At 41.2% G+C, this 25,325-nt stretch overlaps 1 protein-coding gene across 14 annotated transcripts in view; it reads right to left on the minus strand.

The window, feature by feature from the left end:
• Positions 1-1,748: 1,748 nt before the first annotated feature.
• The window catches only part of wnk1b (WNK lysine deficient protein kinase 1b), a 101,485-nt gene continuing 77,908 nt past the window's right edge, over positions 1,749-25,325 (minus strand). For 5 of the 14 annotated variants that reach the window (XM_074698420.1, XM_074698419.1, XM_074698406.1 and 2 more), the window contains 25 exons: positions 25,164-25,241; positions 23,780-24,049; positions 22,625-22,695; positions 22,312-22,462; positions 21,974-22,090; positions 21,729-21,839; positions 21,500-21,551; positions 19,737-19,892; positions 17,985-18,852; positions 16,748-17,061; positions 16,595-16,665; positions 16,235-16,291; positions 15,545-15,628; positions 15,406-15,442; positions 15,247-15,323; positions 14,845-15,132; positions 14,489-14,760; positions 14,215-14,290; positions 13,998-14,127; positions 12,695-12,892; positions 12,319-12,411; positions 9,234-9,275; positions 7,629-7,801; positions 7,482-7,538; positions 1,749-6,663 (listed from right to left, as the gene is read on the minus strand). In XM_074698420.1, the coding sequence (XP_074554521.1) occupies positions 6,232-6,663; positions 7,482-7,538; positions 7,629-7,801; positions 9,234-9,275; positions 12,319-12,411; positions 12,695-12,892; positions 13,998-14,127; positions 14,215-14,290; positions 14,489-14,760; positions 14,845-15,132; positions 15,247-15,323; positions 15,406-15,442; positions 15,545-15,628; positions 16,235-16,291; positions 16,595-16,665; positions 16,748-17,061; positions 17,985-18,852; positions 19,737-19,892; positions 21,500-21,551; positions 21,729-21,839; positions 21,974-22,090; positions 22,312-22,462; positions 22,625-22,695; positions 23,780-24,049; positions 25,164-25,241 (4,275 nt within the window). In that variant the 3' untranslated portion in view covers positions 1,749-6,231. The other 9 variants (XM_074698408.1, XM_074698414.1, XM_074698413.1 and 6 more) reach the window with 9 other exon arrangements.

Raw genomic sequence — 25,325 nt, forward strand, 5'->3', positions numbered from 1 at the left:
AAGTGTTATCATAACACAAAAATGATTAAACATTTAAAAATATCAAAATAGTCCTAATCATTCCCAGTTTAATCTGATATCAATCAATCCAGAAATGTGCAGCTTTTGGCAGTGCAGCCTTCATACCACAGCAGGAAAACTACACGATGGAAATTAATTGTTGTAATGTACCAGTGAGTCTCATTTTCCTTCCTCCCTTCCTTCCTCAGACCTCTTTTTCTCTGGGCCGACCTGGTTGTTTTCAACGTTTCCATAGTGACAGACAGGAAGCCCAGGATCACACCTCACAACGAGCTGTTTCCTGATTGGCCTCAAATCAAGAAACTGTTTGACATGGTCTGGATAGCAGGAAGGGGTTGAATAAATATAATAAATCCTGCTTGATGTACAGAAAACACAGATCAGTGCTGCCCCCATGTGGACAGAAAATGTACTACTGATTGGCCATCTGTGGAGTTTAGTTTAACTTGTATGTGTGTAGAAAGCAAATCATAATGCCTGGGGTTATTGAAACAATAATTTACATGCTTAATTCATTCTAAAGGATTTGGAAGTAATATTTACAGTATTTACATACTTTATGCTCAGAGGTATTATCTGATTTACTTTAAAAGGCACCGAGTATGATTATTAAGCTTAAAATTTACGTCAATTATTTGAATTCATAAAATCTCACCAGTAATGTGACCACGCAAAGCAGAAGTGGAGACTGGAGAGGCACATTTTCCTCTAACTTTGGAAGTGAGCATGTTGAAGAAAATGGGGCATACATATTTTTAGGCTTCATATCCCTCCCTCTCTGGGGGCCTATTCGGCAGAGCTATGGGCAGACCTTGGTGTTTGGTGCCCCTCAAACATGTTCTGAATCAGTTAGGGGATCCGGTCTGTCTAGCTGAACCATATCTCATTCTTACTTTAAGCACTTCAAATACTAACATTAAAAGAGTTGGTATACTTCTTTTAAATCTTTAAAAATTTTATAACCCAGCATCAGTGATTTTAAAAACACTCTAATTTCTTAAACACCTGAAATAAACATTTCATGGAAGCCAAATAAACTTACAAGAATAATAACCAGCTGTACACAAAGCAAGGTTGCAAAATTCTGGGGATTTCCAAATTTGGACACTTTCCACAAGAATTCATGGGAGTTAAAAGGAATTTGAAATGAGGAACTTAACCATAGTTACAGGAAGTATTTTGTAGAACAATTTTGGTAAAAACAACCAGATTTAATGCAAGTTCACATAACTATCTATGCTTTTCCTTGACCACATATCAGCACTTTGCTGACTGCAGGGGCTGCTGAGGCCGCACTCCCTTCATGCATTGTGCATGATGCCCACAAGATCATTAAAGGCACCACCTGACTCTGATCACCACTGACATCAAGTGAACTGAGTTTTCAGAAAACTACTTAAATAGTTACAAATTTCCCAAGCTTATCTTTCCTTCTTTTTCCTTAAAAACTGAGCCTAAACTTCTGTGTTCTTCATAGGTAAACAAAATAAAATGGTTAACGTGGCTGAGCATTTAAAACAAAAACATGAAACTTTATGTTCTGTGCTCTTGTAGGTTAAACTGCTGGTACGTTATGCTTGTGTACCTGTCTGTCCATCTGTCTTTTGTTAAAGCCGTTCTCATCCACCAGCCAGCGACCTGTTAGAAAATCCAAACACACTAAGATGAAAAAACACGAGCCAGTTAAAAAATGACACTCATACTGATTGAAAGTCATCTCACTGAAGTTCATTTAAACAACTTTTGTTTATTAAGTTTTTACAAATAAAGTAACAAATTTCATTGTATTGTAGCGCAAAGCGCAAAGGTTTTTTTTTTTAATATGAAGCTTGAACACTCTATACTTAGTGCAAAACATACCTTAAAAGGCTGCCAATGACTCCCTACATGTAGTTTTTTTGATTTGTTATTCATTCACCCATGTGTGTTTTTTTTAATTCATCCACTTTGTACAATGTCAAACACATTACAGAAAAATATGAAACCATTGAATTAAGTTAGGTGCTGCTAGGGACATTAAAACTGCTGATAAAACATGTGAGCAATAAAAAATTAAAACATCAGTGAGAGCAGAAACATAATCAACATGTTTTCAGTAACAGTCTGAAGGAGCAAGCAGAGATGTGCACTGAATAAATCTGTGTGTGTGTTTGTGTGTGTTGATCTGAAAGGCATATTGTACATGTGGGCACTTTACAGTAAAAAGCAGAAAATGTGAACGTGTTCGAGCAGGCAGAAACTGTAAAAACAGACACTGAATGTCATGTGTGTGTGAGTTAAAAAGAACTATTGCTACGCTGCATGTGTTTATCAGAGAAAGAAAAAGAATCATACTCACTTAGACTTCAGAATACTTCACAATAAGAGTGCCCTAACTGGATTACTCCCAGCCCTTTCACAGTAAGAGCCCTACATCACAACTCCATAGCAACTTCACCACAACTGCAACGACTGATAGAGCTTCAGAAATAAGAGTCTTCCAGCAGGTGCAGAACCCAAAGCAAACTCTAACTTTAAATAAAATTGCATTGCTTTATTTTTTCTGTCTATATGTATAACTTAACACTGCAAAATGACATCAAACTTAAACTGTGGAAATCATTTGAGGTTTGAGCAGATGCAAGGTGAACAAACCAGGTTGATAAACGGCAACTGAAGCAGCTCCAGTGAGAAATAAGAAATAAAACCCACTAAAGTCTTTCCTTCTTCACGTCTGATGTTTCCACTCCACTGAGGTTAAATGGCACTGAGTTGGTGGCATTAAAGGTTTGACTTCTTCGGCAGATCATAGTAAACAGAGTGCTTAATTTAACCAGAACTAAAGCAAAGTGGCTCACATGGGTATTCACAGCTTTAACCAAACTGAACTAGTAGTAAAATCTTGCATCATTCATGAGAAAAGGAAAGAAAAGAGGGAAAAGCGATTTTTTTCTTTGCACAAACCTATTCCCAACAAAACAACACAAAATAGAAAAGTGAATGTCAGAGTGTGTACCAGGTTTATATCATTTACACGGGCAGGGCGTTAAAGGCCTTGGATGGACACGTCCATATCAGTTCCATCATCTTAACCACCACCAACACCACGCCTCACACTGTGATGCCCTGATCTCAATACCCCCTCAAATTCATTCTGTGAATAAAACCCAAAAGGTGGCGCTGTGGAGAGGTTTCATACCTTTTTAAAGACACCCTGATTGCCCTAAAGCTGCAGGTCTCAGGTGAGGTCACACTCAGGAGTCGGAGTGGCTCTGCTGGCCCTTTAAATGCTTCGTTGTTGATAAAATGTAAGACAACTGTGGGATAAAAAGTAGGGTGATAAAGGGTGACACAGAATAGCTCCAAAAGTAATTCAGCTCCAAAACTTCTGATACTTTCTCAATCAGTGTCAGACTGCGAAGGAATAATAAACACACTGTAAAAATCTGGCAGGGTTTGGGAAGCATAAGCACCAATCAGAATGAAGCAGCTTTTAGATACAGATCTGGATTAATCTGGTGCACCATTTAGCTGTCAGACATGACAATGACAAACCTCTAGAAACAAAGTTAATCCAATTATTTAATGTCTTTATTTGTTTGATTTTTGCCCAATTGCTGCTTATTTCAATGCACAAGTTAGCAAAGCAACATTTTCAGGGGCTTTAAGTTCATTTTTTGGCTGCTTTGTTGTGAAATAACCATCACAGAAGTTCTTTGTTTGGTATTTCTTGGGGGAAATAATAGAAAAAGTGTGTATCTGCTCTCACATCTTGCACAGTTTGGTGATATCGATGTAGGAAACATCGAATGTGAAAATTTGAGTGTTTCTGATCACTTTCCTGACTCGTCCTCTGCTCCTCCTGTGTGGGCCTCTAAAGTACAGAGTGGTCCAAGCTTCAAATACAATCTTCAACAACTCCCTCCTGAAAAAAAATAGAATATATTCACCTCTTTCCCTCTTCCAACATCTACATTAAAAACCCTGAAAACAAAAAATGGCACTGATTCACTCTCATGTTCCCTCAATCTCTTCCTCGCGGTGATGTCGTCGTCAGGCCTCTTCAGCGGTCAATCTGCCTGGCTTCATGGCAGCAGAAAGTTAACATGAGTGATTTCTTCAATCCAACATGACTCATTTACAATCAATGTTAGCTGAATTTACAGAGAACTAACCACGAACCAGCTGAAGAACACACATTACTGCATCTCTCCTCATCTACTGCAACCAAAGCAACCAGTGCTGACTTCAAACGGACACCTCCAAAACACTCCACACATGCTGCCAAGTGTGCTTACTGTAACCCTGACTCCTCCACCCCCCCCATGAAACCGGCAAAAACAAAGATGCAAGGCACTAGTGAGCACCTCCAGTTTTCACCAGAGGCTCTAGGTGGTGTCGGGGACCAAAAAACGACAAAAAAAAAAAAAAGAAACAGTTTTCAAGTACATTAAAATGGACACCATTGGTTTGTACATTCACATTCATCTAACAGAACGAGGGGAGAAAGGGAAGAGGAGGGCTATTTAAAGTGTCTGATATATAAGTACTGTTTTAAGAAAAAAATAGCTAGCATTACTAAATATCGACTATCCTGCTGTCCACCAGGGGCATCCTTGAGGTCAGTCTTCACTTTCAATCCGGTCAAATTTGAATAAACTGAAGCAGTAGATGATTAGTTGATATAAGGCATTTTGTTGGGATAAAGTCCTCTGAACTGGATCGAAGGACGATTACTGTGATGAGTTTTTTTTAAACTGAATTTTCAGCTGGTTTTGATTTTGCTGTGAATTGAAAGTGAAATCACCCCTCAGCCTCCTCCCCTTTGCTTTTTGTTTAATTTGCGACATTTCACCCTAAAACTAATGTCGTCCGACAACATTGGCTAAGAATAAAGAACAGTAATCACAGTGTTTCCACATCGCACACCGATGTGCTCATATAACAGGTCCATTGACAGAACAAGCTCTTGTTTTTGTTTCTTTTTTTAAATACAATAATAATCATTCACAACAATAATTATGACATTAATGTACATCGCCATCATTTCAACTCAAATGTTGGAGCAAACTAATGATAATGAGAACTGAGGCATTAATGTGTGCATCTATGAAACTGCTGCTACGCCTCAATGTGCGTGTATTTACATGTATGTGTGTTTGTGTGTTTGTGTGTGTGTGTGTGTGTGTGTGTGTGTGTGTGTGTGTGTGTGTGTGTGTGTGCGTGCAGCAAGCCAAACACAACCCAGAACGAAACAGAACAACAAAATGGAATCATAATAGCCGACATCCTAAAAAAATAAACTGAGACACAAACTGTACAGGGACTCGATATTAATCTGATAACAAGGCCACTGTTTCACACCGAGTCCACTCATGTTTTTCTAAAAGGTTGCTGCCGTTATTGCTGTGAATGGCAACAGAGAGGCGAAGAGAGAGAGATGGAGGGAGGGAGAGGTGGAGTCGTGATGGCGGAGAGGCGTTCGCACAAATCGCATCAAAACAGATGAGATGCTTGACAAACACTCTGCTCTTTTTTTTCCTTCTCTCTGTTTCTCTCCATTTGTTTGAACTTTAAATCTCAAAACAGAAATCCCTCATATGATAACCATCCACACTCCTCTCTTTGCTGCATGTGTCTTTCTGCTTTCAGGATTGAGAATTTTACCAAAGAAGATCCAAATATTTTACTCAACTCTAGCGTGTGAGGCTATTAAGAGTTGCTGTGTGGACACTCAGACTATATTTGGTTTCTAGGAAGCTGACCATCACATTCCTCCACCTCAAAATGATGTAACAGCTCCTAAGCAACATCTCAAATAGGATACTCTTTGACCTGCCTCATAAAGACTTCTTATGAGCAAGATTTGCAGCTCAAATGGAAACACGTGTGACTGAGCGATAAGTGCCAAAACGCAACAGTTAGCAACACTAATCCTTCACCCTGTCAATACCTCTTTGGCCAGTTTACATTGCACCCATGAGTCTCTTTGCTTTGAACGTTTGGCGGACACACAAGCTGACAGTAAGAAGGGAGGTCATGTGACTACTTTACGAAAGCTTCTCACACATGGATGGAAACAGAGCTCGTTCCTGATTTCTCTTCTTTCATTCCTGTTTCCTGTCCTCCTCTCCTCCAGCTCCTCCGTCCTCTCCAGCAGATCAAGCGCAGCACTTCCTGTTCCACTTCAGTCCCGTCGGGCTGTGTTCAAACCAGCCCTCTCCTCCAGCCCTACGTGGTCCTCAGGTTGGGTCCTCCTGGGTTGCTGACGGACTTCTGCAGAGCGTTGGCGAGATGGAAAGCCTGGAGTGGACCCTGCCCGGGGATCTGGCCCTGCCCTCCCACAGGGACAGCAGGGTAGGGGCCAAGGGGCTGGGAAGTGCTGACCAGCAGGGGTCCGGGCTGTGCAGGGGCCGTGAGACCGTGAGCAGGACCGGACCATTGTGCGCTGTAGGCGGCAGTGGGGGTGTAGTGGATGAACTGGGGAGGCTGGGGTTGAGGGGCAGTGGAGGAGGCAGGCGGGTGGCACAGGGAGCCCTTGCGGGCAGCCATAGAGGTAGCAGTGGTGGGGTTTGTGGGAAGGTGAGCTGAGCCTCCGATGCTGCTGGGGCACAGCTGGCTGGGGGCAGAGTACTTCCTTCCTAGACTAGCAGACTGGATGACCTGGACCGGAGATTTCACACAAAGAGAAACCATCATTCATGATTACTCGACCAGCGCTTCAGTTCATGAAAAACACACATATTTCATCAGCGTTCCTCTCTGTTTCTTCTTAATCTATGTTTATACTGTAGATCCTAATCAAAGACCAAGTCCTTAATTTATGATTACAGCCAAAGGTACCGGGCTTTAATATGACAGTAAATAATGACATATGACATAAATCAGTCTAAGGCTACACAACATTTTTTCCCCACACTGATAAAAACAGGGAGGATTATATCACATCTTATAAAAACATGGTAAGGCCTTTCAACCAGCATTTAGCTCATATTTGGAAAGTATTAAAAGCCAGTGTGGTGAGAGCACAGGTGCGGGTCTGAACAGCAGAGCGTGGAAATGCTTACAGCTCATTTCATGACCAATAATTAAATCTGGCCTTTGTTTATTCATAAAGAACACCATCCTGACCTTAACAAGAGGCTAGTAGATTGGATTCTGGTCTTTGTTTTGGGGATCTAAATGTAGCCTAAAATAATGAAAAAAAAACTGTACAATTCTGACTAATTTTGAATTTGTATACCAAAATCTGAATAAACAAAAGATTTTCTGATAAATTTATAAATAGATTTTAATGCCTAACATCACTATAAACTATTTGACAAATACAAAAGAATATGTACTCTGTCTATATTACAGCCTCAAGCCTGACTCTTTATTTGTGCTTGGTGGGCGTTTATGAGGGACCAGGAATGTACAGGCAGTTTTTGCCCTGATGGATTAACCTGGCCATGTGGTGATGCGTGTATTTTTACACTAACCTCATAGCTGTGTCCTTGTGCTTGGGCCTGCTGCAGCTGTTTGGCACTCCTCTTCCCCTGAAAAGCAGGAGAAATCACTTACATGTACGTTACGACAAACAGGAGCCTGAATCCAAAGATTTCAGGAAACAACAAACTGCAGCAAACCTGTGAGAGGTTCATGGCGTCTCTGGCCCAGTTGTCCACCAGTTTATGGAGGTCATCAGTAAAGGTTCCTTTCCTCTGGTGAGGGACTGATATGTTGGCGGGCAGGCACTGGGAACCACCCTGACTCTGACCCAGCGTGCCTGAACCACTCACTGCATTGGTGCTGTTCGTCCCTGTGAAGGCAGAGAGAAGAGAAACAGCAAGAATTTAAGATATGACTGTAATAAAAAGTAAATGATGGGTTGATTTCTGAATTAATGAAATGTAATGTTTCCTTTCTGAACCACAGAAAGGACATGATAACAGCAGCTGGTCAGGGCAGAGTTTAGAGGTAGGTTAGCATGTTGATGTGATCAGAGGACAGTGTGTTGAGATTTAAAAAAGGAGATGATGGCCAAAAGGAGGATGTGAATTACAGCTGTTCTACAACGCAAGCGTTTTTTGACCAGTAGATGGCACTGAAGCTCCAATTTTCTTTCTGCAAATCCCATAGATCACAGCTTGAGGCAGACACTCCAAACTGACTTGCTTTAAGTGTTGTACTTGCTCAAACTGAAGCCTTTGCAATACCAAGGTGTATTTTCATTGCTTGTTTTTCTCTCTTCATTTGTGGTCTTTATTCTACAGTCTCTGTTTGTTTGCTTCTTTGTGATGTGATTTCTCTAGTTGTTAATTTTTCTCAATTTACAGTCATCTTGATGTTTTTCTGCAGCTGTTGTGCCTTTTCGTTGTGTCAACATCTATTCTTCCCTGCAGGATGAAGATAATATTTCATAAATCTGTGCAACATGCTCTGCTGGTTTCATCAGTATTGGAAAAATCAAAATAAAAAGTTTCATTTCAGTCAAACCTGGCTCCTCAGACTAAGACTCAGCTTTCATATGCATAGAAGATTTTACAGATAACATACCAGCATTACTGAAATCTGTTACTGAAATCTGAATATCATGAACTATACAGTGTTTGTCTCCCTTCCCTAAATCCAATCTAACATCAGCTAACATCAGCAAACATCTTTTCACATCACATATGACAAAGAAGACAGCAGGAGAAGGTGGTAGACTACAATCACTCAGTCAGGCTGATAAAAGTGTCGTGTCATGCCAAGTAAAATGGAGGAAAATAACAATGCAGGAATGAGGAGAGCTGAGTCATGACTGACTGCAACAGCAAGGGATTCTGGGAAATGGAGTCATGAGATGACATGAAATAAAAACGGGAGAAGGCAGAGTGGTTTGTGGTGGTTCAGTTGTGTTAGTGTGTCTATGTGTGTGTGAGGAAGGGGGGTGGTTTTTAAAGATGCATGCTCTCAGTGATGACAGCCCAGTTCAGTTATTTCATTCCTTAAGTACAGTCTTTTTAACTTTATTTTGATTATTAAGAATAACATGATTTTAAAAATACCAAAAACTGCTCTGTTTATGTAAGCTGAAATAGCTGAACTGAACTGAAATCTGACAGAGGATCAATATGTAAACATAAAACATCAAGGTAAGATTTTCAACAAGGAGCAGAAGGAAGCGAAAGGAGAGCGAATGCTAGGATGGAGGGAGGAGGATGGATGAAGGGAAGGAGGGAGGAAGGACCAAAAAGAGCGATAATTACTACAGAGCTGGTTGCAGGGGCAGACTTTTTTCACCATCTTCCCTGTGCGGCCGGAAGACAACGATTGGAGGATTGGGAGAGAGTCAGAGTTAAACCCCGCCCACAAACAACTGACAACCAAAACAAGGCATCTGAGCACCACTACTCCAAGTTAAGGAAGACAATAAGAAGACTTTGGGGTTGAGCCGCCCAAAAACATCCAAACAGAGATTAAAATTCCAACATTATATTAATAATTAAAACAAACGTATGTAGTATTCTGAAGGACAAACTTAAAGCAAGAGAAAAATACTCGTTTTAGACTCAACAGATTCCTTTCAGACTGCTTCAGTCTTTCCTGCGTACTGTGACTTTAAGATGCTTTTAGGTAACCAACCCCTGAATCTGAGTCCTCTCCACAGCTCGCAGGGCCACACCAGAACTGGGTCCAGATAAGGATTCAACTACAGTTTGGAAAACATTTTCTAAATCTTTAATTTATAACACAAGTCTGTGCTTTGGTCAGTGGCTTATTGAAACAAACTTGTAGGTTAAAGAGTCTTTAAAAAAGGAAACGTCAGAAACTTCTCCTCTGACCGAAGAGACCCAGGTCTGTCTCTCTCCCCTCCTGGCTGTGCAGTGTTTGGGGGAAACAGGTGAGAGAGAGACGAGGAGGTGAGGAGAAAACGAGGTGAGGGGAGGAAGGGAGAGAAAGGCTTCGAGCTGCAGAGGGTTCAGAGGCTTCATAAACATCACATCATCAGGCACCAGACATTAACCAACACTACATGTTATGGTTATACTGTGATCTGAAGAAAAGACAAATCAAAGATATGAGGAGAAAGAAAACAGGACGCACAGTTTCTGAAGAGAACTGTGCTCCAACAAATGATTCAAATGCAGATAATCATGTGAAATTAATTAGTGGGTTTAAAAATCAAACAAACAAAAAAATGTCTGGAAGAATCTCAAGTCATCAGGTCTCCACTCGTCTCCCTCAGTTATTTCACTCAAACAATAGTTAGACATGAAAACTCATATAAACAAAATGCATCATCTGCTGTATGAGAGGCTGTTTTTGAAGTTGAAACACCTGTAATGCAGTTACCTGCTCCCAGTGTTAGTTCTCGTGGGCTATTTGACTGTCATTGACTGTTAGCAGGAAAACCAGCAGGATATTTACGAGGTAAATATTAAGGGATGCACGATATATATATCGGTATCAATATCAGTATCAATATCAGTATTGGTCGATGTGTAAAAGTGGGCTGATATTTACTCATTAGCTGCCGGCCATTTTCAGAGCATCTTGAACGATCTTTCAAGACCCAAATAATATTGTTTTCTATGATTATGTAAACACCAAAACTACCTAAGAACAGTGGACTCTTTTCTTTTATGTCTCTCTTCCTGTTTTTGATCAAAAAAATAGAAAAAACATACTTTTTTGATCACATTCATCTTGGGCGCTACATAGGGATGGGTACCGAATTAGGTACTTTTAAAGGTACCGACCAAATTCTGACAAAAGTACTGGGTACCAAATTCAGCAAAACCTAAAGGTTCCATGTTAAGGTACCTTAATGCATTCTTGTGACTTTGAAGGAGTGGAAGAGTAGGTGATTTTACATACTGGACATGAACACAGCATTGCAAGGTTATATATTGAAGAATAAATATGCTAAGTTGAACGTTTTTTATGTTTTATTATTAAACAAACTGGTATTTTTTGCCACATAAACACAAAAAAGTATCATAAACTGGTACCGTTGAGTACCGGTACCGATTGCTAGGTACCACGTGAAAGGTACCCATCCCTTGCGCTACATACTTTGATCCTCTCCATGGTCGTCTTTTCTCACTTTCTCCCCACTCTTTCTCTCTGAACTACCTCGACACATCATCTCAGGTTGTTTTGTTATTTTTTTACCAATATTGACATTGCTAAACATTGATTATCGGCCGGCAATATTAATATCAGATATTGGTAACGGCAAATATTTTCATATAGGTGCATCCCTAGTAAAAATGCAGCATCCTGAAAATCTATGGGCATTTAAAGGCACTGTGAGGACTCTGTTGGGCTTTGGTTGTAGTGACACCTTCAGCTGGAATCGTAGAGCTTTTTGAGGAAAAAGATAACGTTTCCTAAGAGCACCATTTGTCCAAAAGAGAAAGAAGATAAAGGTAAAAATGTTCCTCATAAACAAATGAATGGGGGATAAGAAATTAAAGCTATGATAACTGAGAGTTTTATAAACCCAAACCTACTCACTACTCTGTTTTATTCGATCTACTTGTAGATAAAGTAAGTTAACTGCTCGCCAAAGACACATTTCAAGTCACAGAAAAACAGCAGGTGATTTCCGTCACTTCTCTCCACATGGTGCATGAAGAGGTTGAGACAAATGGCTGAGGAATTACTGCTAACAGCTTTTCAAAGTGCAGCTTTGGACAGGTTAAGTGTTCTTTCTATCATCTTCATGACGCTGCTGTTTTATATTTTTGGCCATGCTGTTATCCATCTTCCACAAGAGCAGAGGGGTTGATAGTGAACGTGTTATTACAGAATGAATTATGGACATACTATAGATTTAATGTGGTATTCGCCAAGTAGGGCTAATTCAAATGATGGATGGATGGATAGACTGATTAAACACAAAGATAAAGAACTGAGAATATGAGTGATTTCAAAACTGAAAGTCAAATTTTTGTGTCCTGCAGTTAAATATTATCTCTGCTTATTTCTATACCTTAAAAAATTGATTTCTCTGATAATAAAGATGTCTGTAAAGTTGAAGACCATAGCCATAGAAATTAAGTTTGGACTAAACTACTGGTTAGGAAAGATCTTAAAGTCATATCATTAAAGTAATTTAGCAGTCTGAGCAGGATTAATGTGTTTTAATGATTCCTTAAACAAGACCCTGTTTGAAGACACCAGATTCATAAAATCAGAATCAGAGGGTCTTCTACACACAAAAAGAAACGCAGTAGAGGACAGGACGACCATGACTTGACAGATAAAAGAGTTTAAAAGGGTTAACAAAAGAAAGTAAGGATGAGGAGTGAAAAGAGAAGAGCCAAGGAATAAAGCGTTACACACAAAGAGCCAAGCAGGGCGTACTCAGAAAGCGCGTCCTCCTGCCGCCAGGCTTGAAGGCCAAACGCTCCGAACCCCAGCTGAACTTTACACAGCCTGAAGAGAGGGAGGAGGAGAGGAAAGAAACAGAGACATAGAAGACAGAAATAGAGTCAGACAAGACAAGAGGAAGGCAGAACAGGTACAGGAAAGGAAGAATGTAACAGTTAGTCATCACGCTGCTTTGTGCAGAGAGTTACGGAAAAAGATAGAAAAAGTTGTGAGAAGTGTTTTTTGTGAGGGACAAACAGACATCATGCTTTTGTTTGTCTGCATTCAAAGTGTTTCTGGTGCTGAAGGGGGGCCTGCTGCAGTCTGAGACCCACAGTCACATGCCTACCTGGGGTGGGAGCACACAGGCTGGGAACAGACAGCGCCCCCTCACTGGTGTAGGCGGAGCACAGGTTGTTGCTGGAGGGAGAGGGTTTGAGAGGCTGGAGCATTGTGCTGCCGCCTGAATCGGCTAATCCTCCCGGGGTTAACAGAGCCAGCTGGCCGGGGAACATGGTGGGGACGCTCTGGGCGGATAAAGTGCTGCCTGGAGATAGCACAAGGCATAGGCAGGAGGGGACAGGGCAGGAAGGGCACACCACACAGGCCGAGACACAAAAACACGGATACACACAAATAACGGACACCCCAGACGTTACAGACACACCGATGCACACACACGCAGAAAGCACACAGAAAGAGACAAACAGGGAAGGCGAGGTCAGAAATGTTGAAGCCCTGAGCCTGCTCCAGCACACACCGACATGCACGTGAAACCAAGCCATAAACGCACACACAGAGATGTGCATAAACACAAATGCATAAACACAGAGATGATGTGATGTTAGGGTTCAGGTTTGTGTCCATAAGTGAGAAAATTATTTTACAGTTATGGTTTAAAGTTACAGGGCTCAACTTGCATCATAATAACACCTTTTTTCTTTTAGCTTTACTGACTCTTTGGTCTGATCTGATCACATCGGGTTTTAAAGTGTTTGTTTGAAAATATAAACCATACTAACAAAAAATGTTTGATATGTTTTCCACATTTCTTTGTTGCTGCAAAATCTGTAATCAGGGGAACACAGCTTTATTTGCACATCTGTTGATTGATAGTCTACTAATCAGCTCAATTAAGAACCTTATGGGTGTTTTTTGTCCGTTTTTGGATTGGGCCAGTACTGTATTCTCGAGGCAGGGGGGGTCAATGGTCTACAGCAACGCTATTTTCAGGGCCAGGATCTGAAAAGTTTGGAAACGTCTGATCTAGACTTGAGTTTTAGCCCACCCACGTTCTTAAGAAAAGGCAGAAATCTAGGAAAGCAAAATCTAAGGCCCTTGATGAATTAAACCAACCATGGCTAGTAATCAGTAGAAACTGCCATAAAAGACATGGACAATAATACACCACAGTAATAAGGAAAAACTACATTAAAAATGATAGTATTACATTGGTTTTCCCCAATGTGTACCCAGAATGCTTTGTGCCACTCACTCAATTTTATATTAGTAACTGTTTGTTCCAGTACAAAGGATGCAGCTCATTTTTTAGAAGACAAAAGCGGTGCCAAATTTTATTGCAAGTAAGAATGACTGTTCCTTCAGACTTGGGTCAAACTAACTCTTTTTTCACTGATGTTTGAATCATATACCTGGCTGTAAGGGACTCTTACTGCCGTGCGTGGAACTGGTTCGGGACGATTTGGACGATTTGCTTTTGGTAGGTCGTCTCCTCCTGCCAGTCAGAGCGATAACTGGAGGGAGGACTGCAGCAGGAGGAACCTGCACCGAGACCAAAGAAAGACAATGTTTACTCTGAACTGTATTACAGTTTATAAAGCCTGTGTGGGTACCGGGAAGTTGAGTTACCTTTCCCAGCTTTGTAAAGAGACTCTCTATTTCCTCCTTCTGGCGGGAGTGAAGTGCCTGGATCTCACGCATGTGCCTGTTGGTGGATAAAAGGAAAAGAAACATAAAAAATCAAATACTGACAGAAAAAGAGCTAATAATAGGAGTGTCCAATTTTCTAAGAAGCATCTCTTTTCAGGGAAAGAGAAAGAAGAAAGCTAAGAAAACTGGTTGGCGACCCTCTTCTCAAGCATGTGAGAAAAGAAAAAGAAGACAGAAGGAAGTAATAACTTACTTTTCTCTAAGACGTCCGACTTCCCGTTTGAAGTCTTCGTCCTCGAATTCGGAGTCATTGTCGCTGCTCATGTAGGAATTATTGAAGGAGTTGTTGTTGAGACTTGGCAGGGAGGCTTTGTGAGTGGAGTCGGGACTTAAAAGCTGACCAGGATCACTCGGTCCGTTTGCAGCTTTCGCAGCAGGTGGAGGCGTCTGACTGGACTCAGGGCCCTGCTCCTGGGCTCGACTGACTGAGAATCTACCAACACGGGCCTCTGTGCTGGTGGTAACCTAAGATCAGAGGAGAAATATTTGATGTGTCATAAAAGTGACATACAAACCAAAACAAAAACAAAAAAGGGAGAAAAAAAATACCTGGAAGCGTCCGATGGTGGTGGGCGGTTTTGGAGAAGGGCACGGGGAGTTGACAGGAGAGGGCTGGTGGGACCCTCCCAGACTCCTTTGGGGAAGCCCATCAACAACATCCCCTCCTTGTCCTCCTCCTGCTCTCAGAGGAGTCAAGGAGTCTTTGTGCAGGGTGTTCTCTGGGCTTGACAGACTGGAAGAGGATGAAGACGAGGACGATGAGGAGGACGAGGTGGTGGAGGAGGATTCAGTGCAGGCCGGTCGTTTGACGGAGGGCTCCTCAGCAGCCAGTGAGACCTAAGAGAAGAGGAGGAGGGACGGTTTTAAAAAATAATGCTTAGAGATAAGAATAGTCACACTTAGCCTAAAAAAAAAAAACAGAAATTTGCGGGTAGTTTTGTAAAATCTGACCTGAAATCTTCCCAGTTTAACTCCACCTGAAGGAGGAGCAGGGGAGAACACAGCTTCTTCCTCCAGAGAGAAAGGAACTGAAAAATCATATAAATAAATGTCAGACGGATAAAACACTCACACACACACATTTATGAAAAGATGTATAAATGTTCATACTTGGTGGCCCCACTGAAGCTACGCCACCATGAGATGCCTGAGGTTTGCACAAAGAGAGAAGAACATCAGCTATAGATCAGTGTCCTTGCATTAAAACAGTGTGTAAGACATCAGGCTGTGTGTGTGTTTGTGTGTTTACCTGTGTGTGTGTGCTAACAGGAACTGTCTCTGGGCTCAGTGCTCGCCTTAACTGAGCATCCAGGTCCTCCAGAGGCTGCTGGGACTGTGTGGAGAAAAATATAGTTTCAGGTACAAACACCAAGAAGACAGGAGACTCATGAGCACAGCGCACACACACACAAGCACAGACTTGCTAAAAGCACACAAGTGTGGCTACCAGGGCTCTAACATGATTTTTTTTCTTACAGATATTTAGCTATTTATTTATTTATTCATTAAAGTTTTTGATTTTCTCACATAAAGAGTTTGGTAAAAATACATAAATCTTAACAGGAAAATATTCTTTGATATAGTGGTCATGCTTGAGCAACACTGAGCCCCAGTAGCCACCAAGACCTCGGCATTATTCTCAAGTAGAGATGCACTGATCTGATCCTGGGATTGGGTTTAGCTCTAACTGACTAAATAAGTTAGACTGAATATAAGTGACAGGGGGTGGATCTGGGCGAGACCATAAAGGAAGTTTCACTAGGTGCAAGTTTAATCCGTGTTAGTCACCGTCTTAGGTTTGACACGACTCTCTTAATAACAAGAAGCACAGTTTATACACAACAGACAGAACATAAAGCTGTAATCCTAAAGCATCAAAGGCACTGTTTAAATGAAGCAATGAACTGGGAATAAACCGGAGCAAGGAAAAAACAAACACCTGTATCAGACAGGATCCAGGGAAAGATGGCAGGAGTTCTGAAGTAGGAGAACTGGCCTAATCCCAGAGAAAAGAAGGTGATAAGAAGAGAGAGAGGGGAAAATGAGACAGAGGAGATTTGAACAGGGAGGTGTGAGAATGGTGGTCATTGTGGGGAATGTTAGAAGATATGTTCATGCCAGATGAAATGTAAGAAAGTGAGGAGACAACTGAGAACACTAAGGGTCAAATAATCTGGGGCCTAAGAGGTCCAAAATTTCTAGCAGCTTCATTTAAAAATAAACATTTGTATGCTAGTTTACCAGACCAACAACTACATAAAATGACAAGTTTCCAAACTAAAGCTTCTGGAGGACTCACCGGCACCCTGGTCAGAGGAGGTTTGGATGGAGTGGTCTGGCTGAAAGATGACGCAGGGACGACTGAAGAAGCTGAAATCAAAAAGTCAAACAGCATAATTAGATATTAGCTGATAGAAATGTGTGTTGATGACAAAAATATGAATCTACAAACCGATCTGTGCAGGAGTGGAGACCGGAGTTCCAGGTCCCTGGGTCGCAGCAGGTGATCCGAGCACTAAGCTGGAGGGGGGCTGAGGAGGGATGGCTGGCAGGCTGGAGCCAGGTGTGGTGACAGATGTGCTGGAGGTAGACGGGGGTCCTATTGGGGAGGAGGTACCTGCTGCATGACCTCCAGAGGCAGGGTCAGAGGCTAAGATGTCTGCAGATGGCACTCCACCGCCAAGGTCCATGAAGAGGGAGCGCAGCTTCTTCTCGAGGACTTGGATGTCATCAGGTTTGCCCTGAGACTCAGCGGATGATTCACACCTGAGGAAGACACCAATGGATGGTGAAATTTAGCCCTACATTAAACCCAAATATCTAAATTATCCCAACAATCTTTTTACTAATTATCTTTTAAATATGGTACAAGGTCTAAACAGAAAAATATTGAACCAGTAATCTCTAGGGATGTCAAGATGCATCCCATCCCAGTTAAAAATCAATACAAATGTGTGACAATTCAATTGTACTCAGATAAAAGAATAAATTGTGATTCCCTGTCTAAACAGCAGAGAGCTGCTTTTCCTTGAAAATTGAGATTGTTTATTTGAAGAGATTCTGTTTATTGGTATAATTAATTTAGTTATTTTGACACGAGTTTTGTTAAAAAAAATGTCATTCATTTATTTTTTGTAATTCAAGATAAAATATAATTTCACTGGCACTTTTTTACCACAGATAATTAAAAAGGGAGTTCTCTTTATTTTCTTAAAAATAAGAGAAAATATATTTTGTAGTTCTTATATATTTAACAATATGTGAGTGTGTGTGTTTAAATTTTGCATTCACAGCATGGTTTGTGTTTTGCAGTTGCAGAAATAATCTAAAGAATCATTTCAGTTATATTTTGTCTGCAAGCTCATTCTGTTAAAAAACTGTGAGAAAATCGCATCATCAACCCGGTATCAGAAATTGTATCGAATCAAGAGTCGAGTGTATTATTACATATTTAGTAATCTTTAAATATGATGCAAGGTGTAGTGAGCTCTGCACACGTGCATCAGGTTGAAATCAAAGTCTTTGTCCATGAGGATCTGCACTTCTTTTTGGATAAAACATTTGTAAACTTTTAACAACTCTGACAAGTAAAATGCTTAATGAATTACTTTGAACTCTAGAAAATCCGTCGCACAAAAATGAAAAAAAACAAAAACAAAAACAAAAAGTGAGACGTGAACCACGCTCACCTTGCATCACATTCCCCACAGTGTGTGTGAGTCTGCCCGGGTTGTGCAGCAGTCTGTGGCTGTGAGTGCACCAACGTTGGTTGAACTGAAGGGACGTTGGTGGTGACCGGCTGGAGCCCCGCAGCAGAGGAGGAAGAGTTGGAAGGAGGGGGAGAGGACACTGTGGCAGAGGGAGTGAGCTGTGGACCAGGGATGGCGGTTGTGGGGATGACGGTGGTTGAAAGTGAGGGGGTGGAAGAGGTGACAGGGGAGCCTGACGGGTGATCAGAGGAGACTTCACTGGGTATATAAGTGGAGGGAGGGGAGGATACAAGGGGAGCAGGCTGGGACGGAGGAAGGGGCTGGATGTTGGATGGTGGCAAAGTGGAAGGTCCTGAAGTGACAACAGGACCCGTCTGAGGTGGAGGCTGGGGAGTTTGTGCCTGAACCTGCACCACTCCCTGGGGTTGAGATACAGCCTGGATCCCCATCTGTGAAAGTATCTGGGACTGAAGGACGGACTGATTTACCACGGAAGGAGGAGGGGAGGAGGAGCAAGGAGGACTGAGACAGACAGTGGGCACAGAGGAGGATTCAGAGACCTGCTCCTGTGTTTGGCATAAATTAGAGGAGACAAATCCAGCAGTAGCATCTACAGGAGAGGTGACAGAGCTGGGTTGCAGGGGTATGGGAGCTGCCGCAGGAGGATGCAGAGGAGGATGGGTGGAGTGGATTGAAGCGGGGGCTGTGCTGGGTCCAGATTCAAACTGGGTCTGGTTCTGTCTGAGCTCAGAGAAGGCTTGTTGAAGGCTAATGGGCCCGGCAGACTGGGACAGCTGCAAACTCTGAACTGGAGGCTGGGAGTGAGGTGGAGCTGAAGCTGGAGGAACTGGAGGAAATAAAGACAGAGACACAGTTTTAATCTCATTTACCTCACATCCAGGGGAGCGTCAGGTCTTTTTTCAGGCTTAAAATAAAGATTTCTAAATGAAAATTGTGGATTTTTAAGAAGAAAGCGTTGTCTTTCGTTCTGCTGCATCTACACTGATACTCAACAACTGCAGACCACTACATGGCTACAATGATCCTTTAAAAACTTTTTTTTGTCTTGTCTTGTGATGGTTACTTCACTACCTCAGTAGTTACATCATGTATCAAGGTTAGACTGAGGTGACAGGGGGATTGTTCACTACTTAAGATTTTGGCTACCTTTGTTAAAGCAGTCTGCTGGATTTGAAGCACAAAGGTATGTTAATCCAATGAATATAATTACACCACTGAGTCTTTTTCTGCATTATTCTGGAAATAATGAAGGACTGCTGAACTACTGCATTAACTTGCGCATGAAATTAAGCTATAATATTTGAACTCTGTGTAATACAAAAGCTTTCTGATCTACTCAGTGAGGCTGTATCTTAATTGCACATTATCTAAATCAAGACCCCACACAGCTTTCATATTCCAGAGGATCTGATGGTATCAAATTAAATAAATGCCAGAGTGTTATTGCATTCAGACAGAACATTTCTGCAATTTCCACTAAAAGCATGGCAGTCTAATCTGATAATTTGTGTGTGTGTGTGTGTGTGTGTGTGTGTGTGTGTGTGTGTGTGTGTGTGTTTGTGTGTGTGTTTGTGTGTGTGTGTGTGTGTGTATGTGTGGCAGAGTACACTTCCTTTTAGCCTCTTTGGAGTCACTATTTTTTCGACAACCTTGGAATAATTGTGTTTGTCCTATGCCTGGCAATCACTGTAATGATATTTCCATCCTTACCCGATTCAACAGCAGGAGCAGCAGCAGCAGGAGCAGGAGAGGGAGAAGGAGAAGGAGGAAACGTTTGCTCCTTCAGTCTGGCTTCAGGTACGGGGCTGACGATGAACCTGCGACCGGCTGAATGGACCACCTGTGCAGTGGCACTGGGAGGGATGTCTGTGCAGAGATAAACACCACACAGCATGGATATTTTAAAGAAATAAAAAAACATGCTAACAGCTATCAGCGCCCATCTTACAGAGTATTATTTATGGCACAGATAGTTCAGTGCATGTAGAGGCTATTTCTATAAAGCTCCATACATTCTTCAGAAACTCAAAAACTTACAGCTGACATCTTTAAACAAATATATTTACAACCTCCAGGTTTTATTTTTGGGAGAGTTTGTCTGTGAACAACATAACTCAAAAAGTAACAAACAGATCTTGACGAAATTTTCAGGAAATCTTCAAAATGGAGTGATAGTGAAAAAGTAATTAAATTCTGGAGGTGATCCAGATCATCGTCTGGATCCAGGATTTTTTTTTGAGGATTCGTTATCATTGTGAGATAGGGCTGTTTGCACCATATGTGTATATAACTCCACCATAAATGATCGGGTTGCTTTGAAAAACAATACAAGACAAGTTCACCATAGTTTCTGACGGATGTAAAAGTACGATCCAGATCCTGCCAATATTCTGGATACTAAGATCCAAAATATGAAATATGTACTGGGTCATCATAATTTTCAACACTGTCAGGTAAAAAAATATCGTACAAACCTGCAACTAACACCAAATTGTAGCAGACAGTCTGCTGAAAGGGAGTATAACGTTAAAGTAGGACTAAAGTGTTGGTGACAATCACAATATGCTTGGTGAAGGTCTGCGCTCTCTGAGTGTTTTTCTAGTTAGAATCTGAAAATGTTAGAGTTAAAAAAAAACACATTAGAGGACACAAGACTAGATTAAAGTTATGAAATGGTTCAGACAAACTGGCCATAATGCAGGATAAAAAATATTTGAGGCTAAAAATGTTGTTTACAGGGCAAAAAAGTCTAAATAGGCAAAACAATAACAATAAAATCCAGATCCTGATCCTGACTTAACGAAATCCTGATATATTTTCCTCACACTGCCCCCTAATGGGGAACATTTTCCTTCAGAAGAAGTTTTCTCATGTTCGCACAGCATCTGGTATCAACAGTCTACTGAGGGAAAGGTGATTTTTGATTTCATCAATGTGTAATGATAGCACAATTTTGATAATGATAGTACAAGTTAATGTCCCCCAGAGGCAATTTGATTTGCAACAGGAGTTAAAACATGCATTTGTACAACTCAAACACAATTAAAAAAGAATTTAAAGAAGGAACAAGTACAGCACAATAAACAAATAAATACAGAGTCCCTGCGTATCACTGGCGCATGATTTTAACCTGGCTCGCCTACAACCTGTTTAAAAATCTGATGGCCACTGAGACGAATGATTTGAGGTATCTATTTGATTTGGCCTTGCAGATGAACGTAAACCTTCTCCTAGACGAGAGAAACTGGAACTCTGGCTGTAGAGGATGGATGTTTGGAGCACACTTTGTGGCTAATTTTTACAGAAATCAGTCAAAGATATAGATTACAAATAGAGGAATCATATGTTACTTTCAGGATTAATAAATGTGAGTAATAGCTGCTGACCCTCAGTCATTTTCACAAAATCAAACGTGTTCCTCTGAGAGAAAAGGTCTGGCTTGGTTCTGTTGTTTTCTGCATTGCTTTATTTACCTTGCATAGGGACAGAAATAGTAGGAATCTGCTGCTCCATATCACCTCCCATCTGTGGGTTGAAGAGACACATATTAGCATAGAGTTTATAAAAGCAATTAAGTATAACCTAACAACTGAAGCTATTTAAAAAACCTCCCACTCAAAACAACAAAATAAGGGACTATCCAGCTGCCAACATGAGAAAGACGCAGAAAAACAAATAAAAGAGTGTCAGGGTTGAAGTTACCTTGCTGTTTGTCTCCCTCTCCAGACCTTTCTCATCAGCGTTTTCTATCACCTCTCTGACCTGCTCGATGAACGATTCACGCTCACTTTCCAGGATAAACTCACTCTGGACCTACATGTCAACACAAAGTCAGAAAAAAAAGATAATTTTAATAATTGTGATGGATTTTGAATGAATGCATGAATGATGGCAAGGAGCTAGAGAAGGAGTTACAGGGGAAATAAACCCAACATTAGTTTGTATACCATAATCTGTGCAATCTCCTCAGGGTTGTCTCCATCCAGGTCGAACCTGAAAGTCACCATCTTCCTGTTGTGCGTCTCCAGCTGACACTCCGCCACCCTGTCTCCACGGTTTGAGATCTACACAAACAGAAGAAGACAAAGAGGAGGACAGAGAAGAAAACACAATTAGGAAGAGGGCGCCAGAAAACAAACAGATGACAAGCTCTATATGATGTTTCTCATTAGTTTTACTGCAACTCATAACTCTGTAACAACCAATAAATACCAACAGCTGAACGCTACGTGGGAGGATTTACAGTTCAATTACGACTTCATAGATTTAGAGGATGACTTATTACATTGAGAACATTGAGCTTGGCCTTTGAGATCTTCTCATGGCGTGATCGACTTCGCACAGAGCGTCTCTGGTGCCGTTTTGTGGAGCGACCTTCATGGCGACCTCCCCCTCCCTCGTTGCCGTCGCTGAGACCTGAAGTCTCAGAGTGGCCACTGAGGAGGGAGACACAGAGGACAAACTTAACAACAGATGAAGATACAGAGAGACAATCTCATCAGTTTAAAACGGGAACTAGACAATTTAAGTAACGTGGCATCATCCCGTAAATGCAGTTTTTCTTTTGATATTTTTTTTTTATTTTTTTATTTTTTTACCTCTCGATTGATGAAAGTACTTGGGGTGGCTGTAGCTGGGACTGAGACAGCTCTGAAGAGTGAGAGGCAGACTGAAACACACACAGGCATGTTAATAATACACATTCACAGACAATCGATGTGATTGCTATCATAATTTAACAGCAGGGAAACTGAAATGACAGAGCAGGAAAGCTGAAAGAAGTAGAAGTAGGAGTTAAAATAACTAAAGAGCAAGAGAAGCTTTGTGTTTTCAGTAACAAGGCGTCAGTGGAGTATTTTTCGAGGAAATTATCCAAATTGGGTCAGACACAAATGAAAACTAGTGCATGAAACAATGGAAGATTGTCGGAGATAGAGGATGGATTTTATTCATAGTGAGCACATTATATCTAAAATAAAGCATGTATTTTTATCTATGCACGACACTTCAACAAACAGAACCTAAGCCTAAGTCTTTCTCTGGCTCAATGACATCCAAAAACAATGTCAAAACTGTTATGGTACACAGTTCAAGGTCAGTCAGTGTTGCAGGATCTTAAAAGCTCCTCAGTCATCAAGGTTTAATACTGAAGTAATGTTCTGTAAATGTTACAGCTAATTGTAGGGTCAGCAGGATATTACAGCTTATGCAACATTATTTCTGTGAACAGAAAATTCTCTCTTAGGTATAAATGAATTCAAAAAGATCACATTCGATCTTCAGTTCCCTGATTAAATCATGAACTGGAACAAAGGTAAAGCTTCTGTGAGTAGCTCTGAGCAGGTGAAGAAAATGAATGATGTTAAAAAGTTAAGTTTCTGTATCACCAACAAAATCAAACCAGACTCTAACCAAAGTGATGGGAATTTTACACCATACTTTTTAAGGGTAGAAAAAAACATTTTCTTTCCAGAAACACAACTGTTTTATTCCTGTGTGTGCACAAGCTGTGCTTCTGAATCCTGGATGTCTTTAAATATGAAAAACTCTCTGATTCACACAGAACCTCTTTTCATCAAAGCATAAAGCTGCTTCAAAGATTCATTTCACTTGAAATCCCTGAATGCTTTCAGATTCTCCTTCACTTCTCTTGAAACTTCTCAAACAATTCTGAACCTCTCGGCTGAATCTACAGCATGCAGCATTCAGCCACTGGACACAGCATCCACGTGGTTGGTTTGACCATCCAGTACCTGGGGAGGGGCTTCCATGGGGGTATCAGGCGGGGCGGTGACTACACTGATGATTGGCACCACAGTAGCCAACGGCTGAGACACAGGTGTGGGCACAGGAGGAGAAGGAGGAAGAGGAGGAGGAGGGGAAACAACGGTAGTAGGCACCACTCTAACAGGGACTGGAAGAGGAGAGGGAGGGGCGGCCACAGCCACTGACGGCATGGTAACAGGGAGGGATGGCGGAGAGGGCAGGGTCACCAAGGAGGCGGCAGACGGAGTTACACTGGGCTGAGAAGAGGAGGAGGAGGAGGACAGGGCAGGAAAGAAAAACCAAGAAGAATAGGATGGGTGAGGCAGAAAAAGTGTGAGAAAAGGTGAGACATGTGGAGGGGCAGAGTTTCAGGTGGGATGAGGACTTGGGTAAACCTGACAGGTGGTTGGATGTGATGTGCACTGCCTCAGTAACCTCACTTCAAAATGAAGAATAAACGTGAGTGGGAAAGGAGAAACCAGCCTGATCATTATCCATCCCATAATAAATGTTAATAAATAGACACTAAAGTTTACTCGACTTCAAGACCCTCAGCAAACAACTCCCTGAGCGAGTAAACCCAAACACTGAGCAGTCGGATGAATGACGACAAATTAAAACACAAACTCCATGACAGGATGGTTGTGTAAAAACTGTAAAATCATGCATCCAGAAACAAATTAGAGCTCCACAAACGGGGCCAAGTACAGACAGAAAGGCGACAGTGGTTTGGAGCAAGGACATTTAAGAGGTAACACCTGAAGTATACTTTGTCATTTTTACACAGAATACTCTGATTTTTGGCTGTCTTAAAGCCTTAAAAAGTTACATTAAAAAAACAAACACAAGACCTTTAAAAGATTTGCAGAATCCTGTTTCAATAACCTTCAATCATTTCTTACATTCACAGTCAGCTGCTTGTTACAGGCGTGGAAACGAAATTCACTTGAAGCTCCTTTCATTTATCAAACTCAAATGTTATTTATCCAATTATCATTAAACAAGGACTGAAGACAGTTTTACGCCTCTCGGCTTCGTTTGTAACAAAAACATTCATTCACAAAATGTTTGTAGTGTGTAGAAATACTCAGGTGGAAAGAACCTAAACAAAAACCTAATTTTTATTCTGTTACTAAGATGTTAATGACACTAAACAACTTTCATGTTCCTCTTCTGTTACTGATATTCATCAATGATTCAGATCTCATATCACAGAACTTCATTTCCTAAAGTTATGCTATGCCAAAGATATTCCAATATGTGGTCAAACTAATGTTTCAGATTAAGATAAAATTGAATTCAGGGTAAAAAATAAGGAGAAATACAATCAGACAGACACACACGCCCACACACTGCTAAAAGTAATGCTACCTTGACCAGAGCTAGCTGAGCAGCTTGGTACAGAAAGAAAAGATGCTCTAAGCTGGGAGATGGACTGAGGTCACAAAACTATACACAAATATATGAATGAACATACAAAAGTGTAAAGAGACACACGTGAAACCAAACCAGGTGATGAACACAGGCAGCATG

Source organism: Halichoeres trimaculatus, unplaced genomic scaffold (assembly GCF_033239565.1).
Source record: "Halichoeres trimaculatus isolate MK-OKI-2021-1 unplaced genomic scaffold, fHalTri1.1 fHalTri1_scaffold_21, whole genome shotgun sequence".
In the NCBI taxonomy this organism is placed as follows: domain Eukaryota; kingdom Metazoa; phylum Chordata; class Actinopteri; order Labriformes; family Labridae; genus Halichoeres; species Halichoeres trimaculatus.